The sequence below is a fragment of the Entelurus aequoreus genome, linkage group LG14 (genome assembly GCF_033978785.1).
Source record: "Entelurus aequoreus isolate RoL-2023_Sb linkage group LG14, RoL_Eaeq_v1.1, whole genome shotgun sequence".
Taxonomy (NCBI): Eukaryota; Metazoa; Chordata; class Actinopteri; order Syngnathiformes; family Syngnathidae; genus Entelurus; species Entelurus aequoreus.
This window is the reverse complement of record NC_084744.1, coordinates 27,196,930-27,215,424: the sequence shown is the minus strand read 5'-3', so window position 1 is coordinate 27,215,424 and position 18,495 is coordinate 27,196,930. Positions and strand designations below refer to the sequence as shown.

The window sequence follows — 18,495 nt, the reverse complement described above, 5'->3', positions numbered from 1 at the left end:
ACTTAGGTACAAGGGCTCATTGGAATCCACACTCTCTCCTTTTTCTATTGTGGATCACGGATTTGTATTTTAAACCACCTTAGATACTGTATCCTCTTGAAAATGAGAGTCGAGAAGGCGAAATGGACATTCAAAGTGACTTTTATCTCCACGACAATACATCGACGAAGCTCTTTAGCATGAGCTAACGTGATAGCATCTGTCTCAAATGCAGATAGAAACAAAATAAATAAATCCCTGACTGGAAGGATAGACAGAAGATCAACAATACTACTATCAGGAGACACCGAACCAAACACTGGACATGTAAATACACGGTTAATGTGTATTCGACGCCTGTTGAAGCCTAGCAATGCTGTTGCTAACGACGCTAACTTAACAACGGGACCTCGTCAGAGCTATGATAAAAATATTAGCGCTCCACCTACGCCAGCCAGCCCTCCTCTGCTCATCAACACCCGTGCTCACCTGCGTTCCAGCGATCGACAATGCGGTCGGCGGCCCGGAGACGTAGGAAGTCAAGGTGAGGTCGCCGGCGCTAGCTCTGCTATCCAACAAAGTCCTCCTTGTTGTGTTGCTACAGCCAGCCGCATACACCGATCCCACCTACAACTTTCTTCTTTGCAGTCTTCATTGTTCATTAAACCAATTGCAAAAGATTCACCAACACAGATGTCCAGAATACTGTGGAATTTTGTCGAAGAAAACAGAGCTCTGGGTATTGTGTCCAATAGGGTCCAAACACCTCCGTGGACCTCGCGACGTCACGCGCATACGTCATCATACATAGTCGTTTTTAACCAGAAGTGTGGCGGGAAATTTAAAATTGCACTTTATAAGTTAACCCGGCCGTATTGGCATGTGTTGCAATGTTAATATTTCATCATTGATATATAAACTATCAGACTGCGTGGTCGGTAGTAGTGGCTTTCAGTAGGCCTTTAAGTACAAACAAACAGGTCACAGGTGAGGATTGGAATCTTGATTAGCCATTCAAACCTGTTTGTGTCAACTTTTGTGCATGTCATCAGATCAAAGTCACTGGGGTATGTAAACTTTTAATCAGGGTCATTTGGGTACTTTCTTTTGATTTAAAAAGAGTACAAAAAAAATGGCGGCGCATGGCTATGGCTATGCTGCGGCTATGCTAACGCTCTTGGGAGTGTAGAACAATTTGGCAAAAAACACCCGTCATTTCTGTCAATTTCATGGCTGGCTCAAAGCGTGAACACTCTGTGATCACATACAACCGACAGACAATTGTGGATGTGGATGGATCGGGTCGTTATAGACTGAAAGATGCATGTACGGTGGACCTCCTCGCTAGCATGGGAATACTTCGCGGACTACATCGAGCGGCCTTTGTAGCAGCGGAGTCAAGTGCTAGCGGTGACCGCCAATGGAGACGACGTAAGCGGTGCGAGCGGAAGCAGAAGCGGGGTTGCTAACAACAAAGAGAAAAGCTAACCAAAGAAGCGTGGAGTCTCCGGGTAAGAAGCCATTTAAATTAGAACTAGCCGGCGTCAGGCTGGATAATCCCTGCACACATAGCAATTCTCTTAGAATAAAACACGACTCACATAATGTTTTTTCTTTTGTGACCGTGTCAGAGGCAGACATACATTGTACTGAGGTAGCTAACTATGATGCGTTCAGTTTATCGCAACATCAAGCAAACAATCTGAATATCTCCGTCGTATCAATTTCTAGATATGGTCGAAACTATTTAAAGTGCAATACGCATAATAAACGCAACATTATTAATATTGCTACTTCGGTTAATTTCAACAAACAATCCTCAAAACAGCCCACTACCTATAATATGGGCTTTTTAAACATAAGATCATTATCTTCCAAAACGTTATTAGTTAATGAAGTCATTAGAGACAACAAACTTGACGTCGTTGGTCTCGCCGAGACCTGGCTCAAACCAGACGATTTTTTTGCGCTAAATGAGGCATCTCCTCCTAACTATACCAATACACATGTTGCCCGACCTCTTAAAAGGGGAGGGGGTGTCACATTAATATACAATGAAAACTATAATCTTACACCTAACCTAAATAATAAATATAACTCGTTTGAGGTGCTCACTTTGAGGTTTGTCACACCGCTGCCTCTCCACCTGGCTGTTATCTACCGCCCCCCTGGGCCCTATTCGGACTTCATCAGTGAATTCTCAGAGTTTGTTGCTGATCTAGTGACGCACGCCGACAATATAATCATAATGGGGGACTTTAATATCCATATGAATACCCCATCGGACCCTCCATGCGTGGCGCTCCAGACTATAATTGATAGCTGTGGTCTTACACAAATAATAAATGAACCCACGCATCGCAACGGTAATACGATAGATCTGGTGCTTGTCAGGGGTGTCACCACCTCTAAAGTTACGATACTCCCGTACACTAAAGTAATGTCCGATCATTACCTTATAAAATTCGAAGTTCTGACTCATTGTCAACAAACTAATAATAATAATAATAACTACTATAGCAGCCGCAACATTAATGCTGCCACAACGACGACTCTCTGACCTACTGCCTTCGGTAATGGCACCATTCCCAAATTATGTGGGCTCTATTGATAACCTCACTAACAACTTTAATGACGCCCTGCGCGACACCATTGATAGTGTAGCACCGCTAAAGCTAAAAAGGGCCCCTAAAAGGCGTACCCCATGGTTTACAGAAGAAACTAAAGCCCAGAAATTATCATGTAGAAAGCTGGAACGCAAATGGCGTGCGACTAAACTTTAGGTTTTCCATCAAGCATGGTGTGATAGTTTAATAACTTATAAACACATGCTTACCTCAGCTAAAGCTAAATATTACTCAAATCTCATCCACCTCAACAAAAATGATCCTAAATTTCTGTTTAGTACAGTAGCATCGCTAACCCAACAAGGGACTCCTCCCAGTAGCTCCACTCACTCAGCAGATGACTTTATGAATTTCTTTAATAAGAAAATTGAAGTAATTAGAAAAGAGATTAAAGACAATGCATCTCAGCTACAACTGGGTTCTATTAACACAAATACGACTGTATATACAACGGATACCGCCCTCCAAAATAGTTTCTCTCTCTTTGATGAAATAACATTGGAGGAATTGTCAAAATGTGTAAATGGGACAAAACAAACAACATGTTTACTTGACCCAATTCCCGGGAAACTTATCAAGGAGCTTTTTGTATTATTAGGTCCATCAGTATTAAATATTATAAACTTATCACTTTCCTCTGGCACTGTTCCCCTAGCATTCAAAAAAGCGGTTATTCATCCTCTACTCAAAAGACCTAACCTCGATCCTGATCTCCTGGTAAACTACCGGCCGGTGTCCCACCTTCCGTTTATCTCGAAAATCCTCTAAAAAATTGTAGCACAGCAGCTAAATGAACACTTAGCGTCTAACAATCTCTGTGAACCTTTTCAGTCCGGTTTCAGGGCAAATCACTCTACGGAGACAGCCCTCGCAAAAATGACTAATGATCTATTGCTAACGATGGATTCTGATGCGTCATCTATGTTGCTGCTTCTTGATCTTAGCGCCGCTTTCGATACTGTTGATCATAATATTTTATTATAGCGTATCAAAACGCGTATTGGGAAGACAGACTTAGCCTTGTCTTGGTTTAACTCTTATCTTACTGACAGGATGCAGTGTGTCTCCCATAACAATGTGACCTCGGACTATGTTAAGGTAACGTGCGGAGTTCCCCAGGGTTCGGTTCTTGGCCCTGCACTCTTTAGTATTTACATGCTGCCGCTAGGTGATATCATACGCAAATACGGTGTTAGCTTTCACTGTTATGCTGATGACACCCAACTCTACATGCCCCTAAAGCTGACCAACACGCCGGATTGTAGTCAGCTGGAGGCGTGTCTTAATGAAATTAAACAATGGATGTCCGCTAACTTTTTGCAACTCAACGCTAAGAAAACGGAAATGCTGATTATCAGTCCTGCTCAGCACCGACATCTATTTAATAATACCACCTTAACATTTGACAACCAAACAAATAAACAAGGCGACTCTGTAAAGAATCTGGGTATTATCTTCGACCCAACTTTCTCGTTTGAGTCACACATTAAGAGTGTTACTAAAACGGCCTTCTTTCATCTCCGTAATATCGCTAAAATCCGTTCCATTTTGTCCACAAGCGATGCTGAGATCATTATCCATGCGTTCGTTACATCTCGTCTCGATTACTGTAACGTTTTGTTTTCGGGCCTCCCTATGTCTAGCATTAAAAAATTACAGATGGTACAAAATGCGGCTGCTAGACTTTTGACAAAAACAAGAAAGTTTGATCATATTACGCCTATACTGGCTCACTTGCACTGGCTTCCTGTGCACCTAAGATGCGACTTTAAGGTTTTACTACTTACGTATAAAATACTACATGGTCAAGCTCCTGCCTATCTTGACGATTGTATTGTACCATATGTCCCGACAAGAAATCTGCGTTCCAAGAACTCCGGCTTATTAGTGATTCCCAGAGCCCAAAAAAAGTCTGCGGGCTATAGAGCGTTTTCTATTCGGGCTCCAATACTATGGAATGCCCTCCCGGTAAAAGTTAGAGATGCTACCTCAGTAGAAGCATTTAAGTCTCATCTTAAAACTCATTTGTATACTCTAGCCTTTAAATAGACTCCCTTTTTAGACCAGTTGATCTGCCGTTTCTTTTCTTTTCTTTTCTACTCTGCTCCCAACCCGGGGTGGACCGCTAGCCTGTCCATCAGATGGGGACATCTCTACGCTGCTGACCCGTCTCCACTCGGGATGGTTCCTGCTGGCCCCACTATGGACTGGACTTTCGCTGATGTGTTGGACTTTCACAATATTATGTCAGACCCACTCGACATCCATTGCTTTCGGTCTCCCCTAGAGGGGGGGGGGGGGGGGGGGGGGGTTTCCACATATGCGGTCCTCTCCAAGGTTTCTCATAGTCATTCACATTGACGTCCCACTGGGGTGAGTTTTCCTTACCCTTATGTGGGCTCTGTACCGAGGATGTCGTTGTGGCTTGTACAGCCCTTTGAGACACTTGTGATTTAGGGCTATATAAATAAACATTGATTGATTGATTGATTGATAAACACAGTTGTTTGCCAATAAATAGCTTCACACAACCATTAAGCATGAGTGGAAGAAAGGTTTTTGTGTTATCATTCATATTCTCTGAAGAATGGCCAAGAAATCATAAATTCTCCCAGGGTATGTAAACTTATGAGCACAACTGTAGATGATGTTTTACAGATCATCTTGAAGTCGCTTTCTGACAGTCGCTTCACAATTCGCCGTTTTGTGGGCGGTCTTATTTACGTGGCTCACCTTCGACAGCGTCTTCTCCCCGTCATCTTTGTTGTAGCGGTGTAGCGTGCAAGGACGGGAGTGGAAGAAGTGTCAAAAGATGGAGCTAACTGTTTTAATGACATTCAGACTTTACTTCAATCAATAACGGAGCAGCATCTCCTCATCCGTGGCTCACTAGTGCAACAACAACGCCCAAAATGTGTCCCGTGAAAAACGTCCGTCTCTAATAACTGAAGTTCCTTGGGTGAATAATGTAAACTCACTACACCGGTAGTTTTTAGCACTTCAATAGCGAGATATAAGTTAGAACTTCCCACTACTTTATATTAGAAATGGCAACAGCAGAGGATGAATATCCCATAACAAAAAGATGAAGAAAAAGAAGAAGCTTAGGTAGACTATGGTATCGTCACGGACTACAGTGGCGGACATGTGAAAATGTTCAGGACCTATGCAGATCCCAAATACACATCAGCAGGTACCAGAAGGTAATGAGAGGATTTTAAGTGTGCCTTATAGTCTGAAAAACACATCCGTGTGTTTCCTTTTTAGTCTTTGGATTTTAAACTGGACTAAGAGGTCTCACTCTGTGCATTGCTCTCAGCACCTGAGCATGTTAATTCCACAGTAGACTTACATGAACAAAGTGAGCCTCTTGTCAGTCATTCACAATCTTTGTTTCGACTACTTGGAATTCTCCTCCACATGTTTTCCTGTATGCAGTAATGTTAGTAGTGTTAGTGTTCATGTTGGAGATGGAACTAGTCATTTTAATACAATGCTGAAGTACAGGCCCGGGATATGCCTGTTATATGATTCTCAGAATCAGCATGTCTTCGTCCATTTTGTCAAGGAGGTGAAATTACGTCTGAAAACCTTTTTGACAAGTTGACTTTTTGTCCATTAGAACTTTTCAAAGTGTAGAATATCTTCAGCCTTAAGCACAATATTTTACTTTGAAAGTATTCGGGATCATTTATTTTGTTTTATGCATGACTTCCTGTCCCATACGAGCAGATTTTAGCTCAATTGAACCGCCTTGTTGTGTCGACCACTAAATATAGAAGCCAGGCGCTGGAAACTGACACATTGATTTGAAAACTAAAACAACGGAATAAGTGTGTCGTCGTGGCGCCGCCGTTCCACATCCAGTGGAAATCCCCGGTTACACTTACAAACGTTGCTTGTCGAGATAAACCAAGAAACCATACTTCGAGTTCAAGGCACGCAGCAACAGGAAATACACTTTCAACCTATAGCACTCGCAGTGAGCGAACTCGACCACAAGATGGCGTCATAGCAGCGACAGCAATACAGAATACAGACTTACACTGAAACGACCTAATCTTTTCTCGAAGTTTATACATCAGTAACTGACATTAAAATCACAGGGGGCGCTGGAGCCTATCCCAGCTGCACTCAGGTGGAAGGGTATTTATGGCAATATAGATTATAGGCCATATTGCCCAACCCTCGTAAAAAGTGGTCTTCTTTTCCTGTGAATAATGTAAAGAACAGTGTGTTTGTTTTCAGGCCAATTCATATAATAACTTGTTATTTTAAGTTCATGTAAACGCACTGAATGCCTCATGTGACTGAGCAAATCTGGACATTTCTCAAGCATGTTTGTCATTTTGTGTCCTGCAGACGTCTGTGAAGAACAACTTCTGCCTGAAAAACAGGAGTGTAGCTTCAGGATGGTGAAGGAGGATCCATCAAAGAGGAAGACCAGGCACCACAGACCCTCTGGCGTCTCCTTTTCCTCTTTGACACAGACCCTTCCCTGTAAAAAGGAAGAGGAAGACTCACTGACACCCCACATTAAAGAGGAAGAGGAGGAACACGACATCAATCAGGAGGGAGATGATATTGAAAAACCGTTGGAGTTCCCAGCGATTGGTGTCCCTGTGAAGAGTGAAGATGATGAGGTCAAAGGTGAAAGTGAGGAGAAGAGCGAGGCGGAGCCTCCAAGCAGCAGCTCAACACAACACATGACAACAGAAGCTGATGGAGACCACTGTGGAGGATCACAAGCAGACAAGCTCTTAGCTCCACTATCAGATAGTGAGGACACAACGTCACACCCTCCTGACACTGATGATGAAGACTCTAAAGATGATAAGACATGTCACACTGACAACACTCACTTGAAATGTTCTCACTGTGACAAATCATTTCATTCTCGTCCTTATCTGAAAGTACACATGAGAACACACACTGGAAAAAAACCGTTTTCCTGCTCAGATTGTGGTAAATATTTTACTAAAAGTCAGAGATTTAAAGAACACATGAGAACACACACTGGAGAAAAACCGTTTTCCTGCTCAGAATGTGGTAAATGTTTTGCAATAAGTCGGACTTTAAGAGTACACATGAGAATACACACCGGAGAAAAACCCTTTTCTTGTTCATTCTGTGGTAAAGCTTTTGCACAAAAAAATGTGTTAAATGAACACATTTCAACACACACTGGAGAAAAGCCTTTTACCTGTTCAATATGTGGTAAAAGTTTTACACACAGTCAGACTTTGAAAAAACACACAATGATACACACCGGTGAAAAACCTTTTATCTGTTCAATCTGTGGCTCATCTTTTACAAGGAATGAACATTTGAAAGTGCACACGAGAACACACACTGGTGAAAAACCTTTTTCCTGTTCAGTCTGTGGTAAAGGTTTTGCAGAAAGTCAACATTTGAAAAGTCACAAGAGAACGCACACTGGTGAAAAATCACATTCCTGTTCAATCTGCAACAGAAGCTTGTGTGGCCTATCAACCCTTAGAGCACACATGAGAACACACACAGGAGAGAAAGTGTTGAGTTGCAGTGTGTGTGGTGAAAGATTCTCTTCTATGTACCAGTGTAAGAAACACAAGTGTGCTGGTGAGAACAGCAGCAGCAAATGAAACTGCAGGATTTGAAATAACCGTAACCCCTAACCTCAAGACACAATACATGATTTTGACTCTTTATTGTTTGACTTCACATACTTCCAAATATCCCTGCCAAGGAGGGGCAGCAAGGTGGACAAAAGCATATGAGTAGAGTGACCATCTTCAGAGAATATGCTGGACATCTTTAGCGCCATTAGAACAAAATAACGTTGGATGACTTTGCCCTTTAAAACGGAAGATCTGAGCAACTTGTCCCAATACCCGGATTATTTGGCTGTCTCGCGGTAGTTGTCTACTGCAGTGGTCCCCAACCTTTTTGTAGCTGCGGACCGGTCAACGCTTGAAAATTTGTTCCGCAGATTGTATTGATCTACATTGATATATGATGTATAAAATGTGTTTATGTTGATTTAATAAAAATAAAACCTTTTTTTTTTTTTTTTTTTCTGGTACCAATCGGTCCGCGGCCCGGTACCAATCGGTACCGGCCGCGGCCCGGTGGTTGGGGACCACTGGTCTACTGCACCAGAACCCACCAAAAACAACTGTAAAGAGCCTCGGCAGGTGGTATGATGCAAGCCTGAAGGACAAAGACCAGGTGCAACAACTGCGTAAGGATATCAGCATTGGCCTACAGTCCATCGATAACACCCAACTGCCAGGAAAGTTAAAGGCCTAGTGCCTGCAGTTCAAACTCCTACCAGACAGAGACAATATTTGTTATTTGGGTCCAATATACCCCTGCGTTAGCGGAAAAGCGGCAAATGAGTGAAAGCGAGAGAAACGTTGCCATGGAGACGAGGGTTGTCTTACGTGCCTGGCTGCGGTCACACGGCGACACCTGTCCGTCAGTAATAAAGTCCCCGATAACTTGGACCAATTCAAACCGTTATTTGTTTTTTTTTTATTGTTTAATTTGCATTGCCTCACACGATAAACACTACATATATTTTTATATGACGCCATATAACACTCCGGAAGCCGTCATTTTTTCCCGGTACTTTCCGCCGACCAACGTGTTGCTGTCGGGAGGAAAAGCGGAACGACACACATTGCAGAAATAACATTATTCTCCGTGCGTCGGTTAAATACAAATATATTCCACAACCCCAAACATGTCTTTTTCAAAGCCTGCAGTGAAGAGAAAGGTTAGTGATGAGCAAAGACAATTCCAGGAAAAGTGGGAGATGCAATATTTCTTTGTTGAGCACAGGGGCACCCCGACGTGTCTTATTTGCACATAGAAATTTGCGGTGCACAAGAAATACAATTTAAAACGTCATTATACAACTGGACATGCTGAGGAGTATGCAAAATACCAGGGAGATGAGAGAGTGTATGTGTATACATTGTTGCTGACTGGAGAAATCGAATAATTATTGTTAGAATAGAATAGAAAGTACTTTATTGATCCCTGGGCGAATTTCAGCACCACAGTTCGCTCACAATACACAAGAATAACAATAAATAATATAATATATATAAAATATTATATATAGATAAATAATATAAATATATTCTACATATACTCGACATTTAAGTGCAGTCAAGGAACATATGCATACAGTCTGATAGCTGTCGGTATGAATGACTTCCTGTGTCGTTCCGTGTTGCATTTTGGGAGTCTGAGCCTTCCACCAAACGTGCTCATTCTCCCCGCAAGGTCCAAGTGTAGTGGGTGGGAGGTGTTGTCCATAATGACTAGGAGTTTTGCTAGACTTCTCCTCTCTTGTTATTACTTATGACTGATTTATTTACTTAATTCCCATTTTGTTAATTTATATTTTTATTTTATAAAAATAAAGACATTTAAAAATAATTTTTTTAAGAAATATTTTCTTGCGGCCCAGCCTCACCCAGACTCTGCATCCAGTGGCCCCCAGGCAAATTGAGTTTGAGACCCCTGATCTATGGTGTCGTTATAGTCCTCAATTGAAACTTGGTCTGGAATCCTTTCCTCCAATTTTGGTCCAATATTTACAAAATAATTATTGAAGCTTTCAACTAATTCCTTCATGTTGTCATTATTTTTGTTTTTGTCTGAGAAGTATTGGGGGTAATCCCTCTTGGTGCCATTTTTAATAATGCTATAGAGCAGTGGTTCTCAACCTTTTTTCAGTGATGTACCCCCTGTAAACATTTTTTTAAATTCAAATACCCCCTAATCAGAGAAAAGCATTTTTGGTTGAAAAAAAAGAGATAAAGAAGTAAAATACAGCACTATGTCATCAGTTTCTGATTTATTAAATTATATAACAGTGCAAAATATTGCTCATTTGTTGTGGTCTTTCTTGAACTATTTGACAAAAAAAGATATAAAAAATAACTAAAAACTTGTTGAAAAATAAACAAGTGATTATAGAAGTAATCATCAACTTAAATTGCCCTCTTTGGGGATTGTAATAGAGATCCATCTGGATTCATGAACTTAATTCTAAACATTTCTTCACAAAAACAAAAATCTTTTAACATCAATCATTATGGAACATGTCCACAAAAAATCTAGCTGTCAACACTGAATATTGCATTTCTTTTCACAGTTCTTTTTGACAGACATTTTAAAACAAATCTCACGTACCCCTTGGCATACCTTCAAGTACCCTCAGGGGTACGCATACCCCCATTTGAGAACCACTGCTATAGAGGATGTCCCAAGTTGCTCTCATATTGTTTTTGTTCCTGTCTAATAATTGACTGTAATATTATTTTGTACATGTTTGCAGTATGCTAGTTAGCTTGTTTTTATACTTTTGTACTTATTTTCTGCCTCTGTAGTTATTTGTGTTATAAATGTTCTATACAATGTATTCTTATTACCAGCCTTTTTTAATCCTTTTGTCATCCATGGTTGATTGTTCTTTCTCTGCTTTCTACTGAGTTGTTTCCATGGACAATGTTTGTCATAAAGTTTTATGAACGTGTTTAAGAAATGTTCATGTGCTTCAACATAATTTTCATTGTACACATTGTCTCAATTTTGCTTTTGTAGCTCATTTTTGAAAGCAATCACCCTCTTCTCTGTGCATAGTCTTCAAAATGTATTTTTTGTCTTCCATGTTCTTCTTGTAGTTTCCATTATATATTGCGAAAACTGGCAGATGATGACTAACGTGGATTATAAGTAGACCACTTGTAGTGCTATTATCAAAATCATTGGTAAAAATATGATCAATAAGCGTGGTACAGTGTCCTGTGATTCTGCTTGGCTTTGTGATTTTAGGATATAAACTGATGCTGTACATTGTATCAATGAAGTCATCAATGGACTTTTGCTTGTTAAGGTTCAATAAGTCAATATTAAAGTTACCACATAAGAAAATAATTGTTTGACCATTGTCCATGTAATTTGCCCTGATCCATTCTTCAAATGTTTCTATACATGACTAAGGTGATCTATATAAACAACTGATGAATATGTGTTCGCTTTTTTCATGACATATTTCAATGGTTATACATTCTAAGATATTATCTATTGCAAATTACATGTTTCGTACCACGTTGTAGTTCAGGTTCTTCATCACGTACACAGCTACTCCACCTCCATTTTTGTTGGTTCTGTTGATGTAGTTTAGTTCATATCCTTCCAGATCAAAATCTATTCATTTTTTTATCATCAATCCATGTTTCTGTGACAGCGATCACTTTGATGGGTTCGTTGAATTGTTCTAAAAAGTGCTTCATCTTGTTGTAATTTGCGTACAAGCTTCTGCTATTAAAATGAATAATTGACAATTTGTTATCACACTTAATGTTGCTATTATATTGTTCATCTGTATAATAAAAACAATTATTACAGGGGGCGGGATTACTGCGAGCCTCACACAGTGCGTCTTCGCAGCAGTTTTATGATTGCTCAGCGCAAGAAATACGTTACACACATACAGTTGTTGACAAAATACACTGTACATTATATACCTCAGCTAACTAAACTATGGAAATGTATAATATAATTCATATAGCAATACGGTCTCACTGCACAGCAGGCCAGCAGTTAGCCGAGTCATTGCGCAATCCATGGTGAGGCTCAACTGGCTGGTGATTCACCGCAAGTCTCTTCTCAGTATTTGAACGGCAAATGTGAAATTTCAGCGATTTTGAATAAAAATAATCTAAAACTGGTGAAGTTAAATGGAAAATAACTTTATAGTACAATCACTGGATACATATAACAATTTAATTTTTTTTCTTTTTACATTTTTTTTCTTTCCATGATGGCACGTGAGGCCCTGCCTCCCCTGCCTCCCCTGACTGCACGTCACTGGCCTTCACAGATGTGTAAGTTACCCATGCCTTGGGCACTAATACACCCCCATACCATCACAGATGCTGGCTTTTGAACCTTGCGCCTATAACAATCTGGATGGTTCTTTTCCTCTTTGGTCCGGAGGACACAACGTCCACAGATTCCAAAAACAATTTGAAATGTGGACTCGTCAGACCACAGAACACTTTTCCACTTTGCATCAGTCCATCTTAGATGAGCTTGGGCCCTGTGAAGCCGGCGGCGTTTCTGGGTGTTGTTGATAAATGGCTTTGCATGTACTCGGGTTAAAAAAAACACTAATATAAAATAACTAATCTATAAATGTAGAAGCATATTAAAATATTGTTACACAAACAACAATGTCACAAATGTTTTATGTGTTGATGTTACAAAGTCAAAATTAAAGTTTTGACAGTTTATTTCAAATCCTGCAGTTTCATTTGCTGCTGCTGTTCTCAACAGCACACTTGTGCTTCTTACACTGCTTCTTATAAGAGAATCTTTCACCACACACACTGCAACTCAACACCTTCTCTCCTGTGTGTGTTCTCATATGTGCTCTAAGGTTTGATCGTTCACAAAAGCTTCTGTTGCAGATTGAACAGGAATGTGATTTTTCACCAGTGTGTGTTCTAGTGTGTTTTTTCAAATATTTACTTTCAGCAAAACCGTTACCACAGACTAAACAGGAAAAAGGTTTTTCACCAGTGTGTTTCCTTGTGTGCACTTTCAAAGACTCCTTCCTTGTAAAAGATAAGCCACAGATTGAACAGACAAAAGGTTGTTCACCAGTGTGTAACATTGTGTGTTTTTTTAAACTCTGACTGTGTGTAAAACTTTTACCACATATTAAACAGGTAAAAGGCTTTTCTCCAGTGTGTGTTGGCGTGTGTTGGTTTAACACGTTTTTTTTTGTAAAACCTTTACCACAGAATGAACAAGAAAAGGGTTTTTCTCCTGTGTGTATTCTCATGTGTACTTTTAAACTCTGACTGTTAGTAAAACATTTACCACATTCTGAGCAGGAAAACGGTTTTTCTCCAGTGTGCGTTCTCATGTGTACTTTCAAACTCTGATTGTTAGTAAAACATTTACCACATTCTGAGCAGGAAAACGGTTTTTCTCCAGTGTGTGTTCTCATGTGTATTTTCAGATAAGAACAGGAATGAAAGGATTTGTCACAGTGAGAACATTTCAAGTGAGTGTTGTCAGTGTGACATGTCTTATCATCTTTAGAGTCTTCATCATCAGTGTCAGGAGGGTGTGACGTTGTGTCCTCACTATCTAATAGTGGAGCTAAGAGCTTGTCTGCTTGTGATCCTCCACAGTGGTCTCCATCAGCTTCTGTTGTCATGTGTTGTGTTGAGCTGCTGCTTGGAGGCTCCGCCTCTCTCTTCTCCTCACTTTCACCTTTGACCTCATCATCTTCACTCTTCACAGGGACACCAGTCACTGGGAACTCCACCAGTCCTTCAATATGATCTCCCTCCTGACTGATGCAGTGTTCCTCCTCTTCCTTTTTAATGTAGGGGGTCAGTGAGTCTTCCTCTGCGTTTTTACAAGGTAGGGTCTGTGTCAAAGAGGAAAAGGAGACGCCAGAGGGTTTGTGGCGCCTGGTCTTCCTCTTTGATGGATCCTCCTTCACCATCCTGAAGCTACACTCCTGTTTTTCAGGCAGAAGTTGTTCTTCACAGACGTCTGCAGGACACAAAACGACAAACATGCTTGAGAAATGTCCAGATTTGCTCGGTCACATGAGGCATTCAGTATGTTCACATGTACTTAAAACAAACAAGTTATTATATGAATTGACCTGAAAACAAACACACTGCTCTTTACAACATTATTCACAGGTAAAGAAGACTAGCAGCTGGGATAGGCTCCAGTGCCCCTTGTGATTTTAATGTCAGTGACTGATGTATAAATTTGGAGAAAAGATTAGGTTGTTTACAGTGTAAATCTGTATACCGTATTGTTGTCTCTGCTATGACGCCATCTTGTGGTCGAGTTCGCTCACTGCGATTGCTGTGGTTTGAAAGTGTATTTCCTGTTGCTTCGTGGTTTCGTCATTTATCTTGCCAAGAAATTTTTGAAAGTGTAACCGGGGATTTCCACTGGATGTGGAACGGCAAGCGCCATGGCGACAGACCCATTCTGATTTTTGTTTTCAAGTCAATGTGTCAGTTTCCACCGCCTGGCTTCTATATTTAGTGGTCGACACAACAAGGCGGTTCAATTGAGCTAAAATCTGCTTGTGTGGGACAGGAAGTCATGCATAAAAACTAAATAAATGATCTAGTTTACTTTCAAAGTAGAATATGCTGTTTAAGGCATTCTACACTTTGAAAAGTCCTAATGGACATGAAGTCAACTTGTGGACGTAGACATGCTAATTCTAAAAGGCCCAAAATTAAAGAATCATAAGAGGCATATCCCGGGCAGCTATATGGGGGCCTGTACTTCAGCGTTGTATTAAAATGACTAGTTCTATCTCCAACATTAAAGTGAGTGTTGCCAACACTACTGCACACAGGAAAACGTGTGGAGGAGAATTGCAAGTAGTCGAAACAAAGATTGTGAATGACAAGAGGCTCACTTTGTTCATGTACGTCTACTGTGGAATTAACATGCTCAGGTGCTGAGAGCGATGCACAGAGTGAGACCTCTTAGTCCAGTTTAAAATCCACAGACCAAGAAGGAAACACACGGACATAGCAATTTATTGATGACGGCAAGAATTATGTTATTAGGTTTATTTTCATTTATATCGGTGCCGGCCTACGATTGCATGAATATTTTAATGCCTCTGGACATCGTATTTAATGCTTTTTAATACCATTTAAGGCCTTAATTTAGGCAAAGTCCATTCAATGACTTTTAATGATCCACAGAAACCCTGCTAAAGCGCATGAATTTAAACAAATGTGGACCGATCAATACAAAAATCGACAGTAACAACACCAAGTATAATATCAGTATAAGGTTTTTGTATTATATATATTTTGCTGAGTTTGTTATTGTTTACAAACTCAATTAAAAAAGGAAGACTTTAAGGGCATAAACCAACTGATTTATTCAGAGCCATATTTAAATATTCAATTGATATTCTAACACCACCATCCTGTGTTTTTGTCTGATTATGATTGCTAACAAAAATTGAATGATTCAATTATCTTGAAAAATGTAAATATCAGTATCCGCATTGGTATGATCGATACTGCCCCTGTAGCTACTTGGTACTGGATCGATACCTACATTTGTAGTATCAGCCAAAACTAAAGTATCAAACAACAAAACAAGTGATTATTACATTTTAACAAAACAGAAGAATAAGTGATTATTACATTTTAACAGAAGTGTATATAGAAACACGTTACATTAGAAAGTTCCTAAATAAAAATATTGTTAAAGGAATTATTGAGACATTTCTAGGATGTATTTACGATTTTTATGAGATTTTGATAGAATTTAATACATTTTAAGGTATTTGGTAGAGCTGCCATGCCAGCAACTCGACGGTTCCAGGTTCGATCCTACTCACTTCCGTTGTGTCCTTGGGCAAGGTACTTTACCCACCTGCTCCCAGTGCCACCCACACTGGTTTAAATGTAACTTAGATAAGTGGTTTCACTATGTAAAGCGCTCTGAGTCACTAGAGAAAAGTGCTAAATAAATATACTTCACTACACTTAAAAGGGAACCTCACTTTTTTTAAATTTATTTTGCCTATCAAGAACACACGTGTTTTCTTTTTTATGCATTCTAAATAGTAAATAAATGCGATCAAAAGTCTGCTTACAATAGAGGCTATTAGAGTCGCACTATTCTGCCCACAAAGAATACCTACAAAGAACTTAAAAAGCATCCAAACACCTCCATTAAGGTTTTATGTACATCCAGTAGGTATATATGTCATTTAGTAACAGGTTCATTTTTAAAAATATGTAATATTTACCTATTTTTGCTCATAAGCGCATTAATTTCAAAAACGCATCACAAAGTTCGCTTTTTTTTAACATCACTGAATATTACACACTGCAGACTTCATGAGAGCCAACAAACATAATAAAACATCACTTACTGTACAAGGTCTGCTGTCACTAAGACGCAGACTGATAGAATCTTGTTATATTCCCGTTTAGATGAAGAATGACTTATAATCGTCGCACGGAAAAGGGGAGCGAAGCCAAGCGTCTTTTTGTGTCGTTCGCCATTGCCGTGTCTAAATTGGCCGTCAAATGGTACCAACTTGTCAGAGTACGTCCTCATCCTTCTACTATCCAGGTGAGAGGCACGATTCGTGATCTGGAATAATCTTTCACCAGGAGCTCACCAGCGGGTGATGTCAACATAGGCCCACAAGCTATAAATAGTTTGTCTGCGTTAGCACTTATAATAACAATATCACTAATACTTGGTTGGTATTCAAGCCACAAAATGCAAATGGAGTATTGTTGGCGCTTTTTGGATGGTTATAGAGGACCTCCCATTGGCTCCATTGCAAGTGGACTTTTATTTACATTTATGAGTTAGAATGTGATTTTAAAACAATATATATCCATCGTCATGTCTTTTATAATGATTGTGAACGATAGAAAACATTCCCCAAAAAAGTGCAGTTCCCCTCTAAATTCCAGTGATTAGATTTAAGACTTGAAGTCTATGAGCATGAAGTGATGAAGCCTACTTGGATGAGAGGACAAACGTCTTCTAAGACAAAGTGAACAGTCCAGTTGTGATGGATTGAATGCCCTGAGAATAAAATGATATGTGGATGTTGTGCTTACTTGGACTGTGATGAAGCTGTGAGGACTCAGGTGGTTTGTCTTCATGCTCTTCAGTCTTCACAGAGACAACAGTCAGTGGAAACTTGGTGACATCATCCTCCTCCTGCCCTAGAAGACACTCTCCCTCCTGACTGATCCACACTTCCTCCTCTTCCTCTTTAATGTGGGGCGGCTGTGGATCCTCCTCTTCCTCTTTAATGTGGGGGGGCTGCTGGATGTCTGTTGGGTAAATAAGTAAATAAGATAAAGAGATAATATAAATAGTTTTGGACTGACACTGTTAACACAATCACATTATTTGTATTCTTTTGTGTGTTGTGTTCAAAGTGTGTAGCAAAACAACCGATAAAAACACGGGAAATACCTCCTCTTGTCCCAACCATTAAAATGAATTCAAAAGAGAGTACACAAACAGACTTGGAAATTTAATTGGGGGCAATTTGAAAAGTTTTTACAAGTATGAGGCAGCACTGATTGAGGTATTCTTAACTTTACACTCACTGATATAAATTGTGTAAATATTGTATTCTGTATACGGTCTATGACACCTAAACTTTATCTCTAAACTTAACCATAATCTTGTAATGACATAGTCATTAACATAACTTCAATATCATGGGAATACAAACTCTAATTCCAAAATCACTTAAATAGTATGTTATAGTCATCATGCAAAATACTTTTTTTGGTCATTTTGTTGGCTCATCCTGTTGTTCCTCATCCACAAATCTTTCATCCTCGCTCAAATTAATGGGGTAATCGTCGCTTTCTCGGTCCGAATCGCTCTCGCTGCTGGTGTAAACAATGGGGAAGTGTGAGGAGCCCTTCAGCCTGTGACGTCACGCTACTTCCGGTACAGACAAGGCTTTTTTTATCAGCGATCAAAAGTTGCGAACGTTATCGTCGATGTTCTCTACTAAATCCTTTCAGCAAAAATATGGCAATATCGCGAAATGATCAAGTATGACACATAGAATGGATCTGCTATCCCCGTTTAAATAAAAACAAATTCATTTCAGTAGGCCTTAAAGGACATTAAAGACATTAAAAGAGCAGAGCTGATGACACCAGTCACTTCTACTTACAGCTATGAATAAAAAGTAAAATATTTCCTATGCAAACTTCTCATAAGTCCTTCAATCAATCAATCACACATTGTTACAAACTGAGAGGAACATCAACCTCAAACTGTCTCGTTTTCATGAAGAATCTAAATCAAAGCATTG

General features: G+C 39.9%; 3 protein-coding genes across 4 annotated transcripts in view; 1 reads left to right on the top strand and 2 right to left on the bottom strand.

Annotated features, from left to right (window-relative positions):
* LOC133664598 (oocyte zinc finger protein XlCOF6-like) overlaps nucleotides 1-18,495 on the top strand; it is a 183,537-nt gene that overhangs the window by 5,718 nt on the left and 159,324 nt on the right. The gene's annotated exons all lie outside the window — the stretch shown is intronic.
* LOC133664592 (oocyte zinc finger protein XlCOF6-like) overlaps nucleotides 1-18,495 on the bottom strand; it is a 225,970-nt gene that overhangs the window by 206,707 nt on the left and 768 nt on the right. The gene's annotated exons all lie outside the window — the stretch shown is intronic.
* LOC133664648 (zinc finger protein 391-like) lies at nucleotides 12,883-17,986 on the bottom strand. The gene is made up of 3 exons (XM_062069459.1): nucleotides 17,950-17,986; nucleotides 17,270-17,488; nucleotides 12,883-14,180 (listed from the first exon to the last, which is right to left on the bottom strand). Exons 1-3 carry the CDS (start codon nucleotides 17,960-17,962, stop codon nucleotides 12,919-12,921), a joined length of 1,494 nt encoding a protein of 497 aa, XP_061925443.1. The 5' UTR covers nucleotides 17,963-17,986; the 3' UTR covers nucleotides 12,883-12,918.

What these genes read in the sequence shown, in the direction of transcription:
- LOC133664648 (XM_062069459.1), bottom strand. An exon ending in ACAGCTTCATCACAGTCCAA is followed by an intron (nt 14,181 to 17,269) that starts GTAAGCACAACA and finishes TGTGTCCTGCAG; the next exon opens with ACGTCTGTGAAGAACAACTT.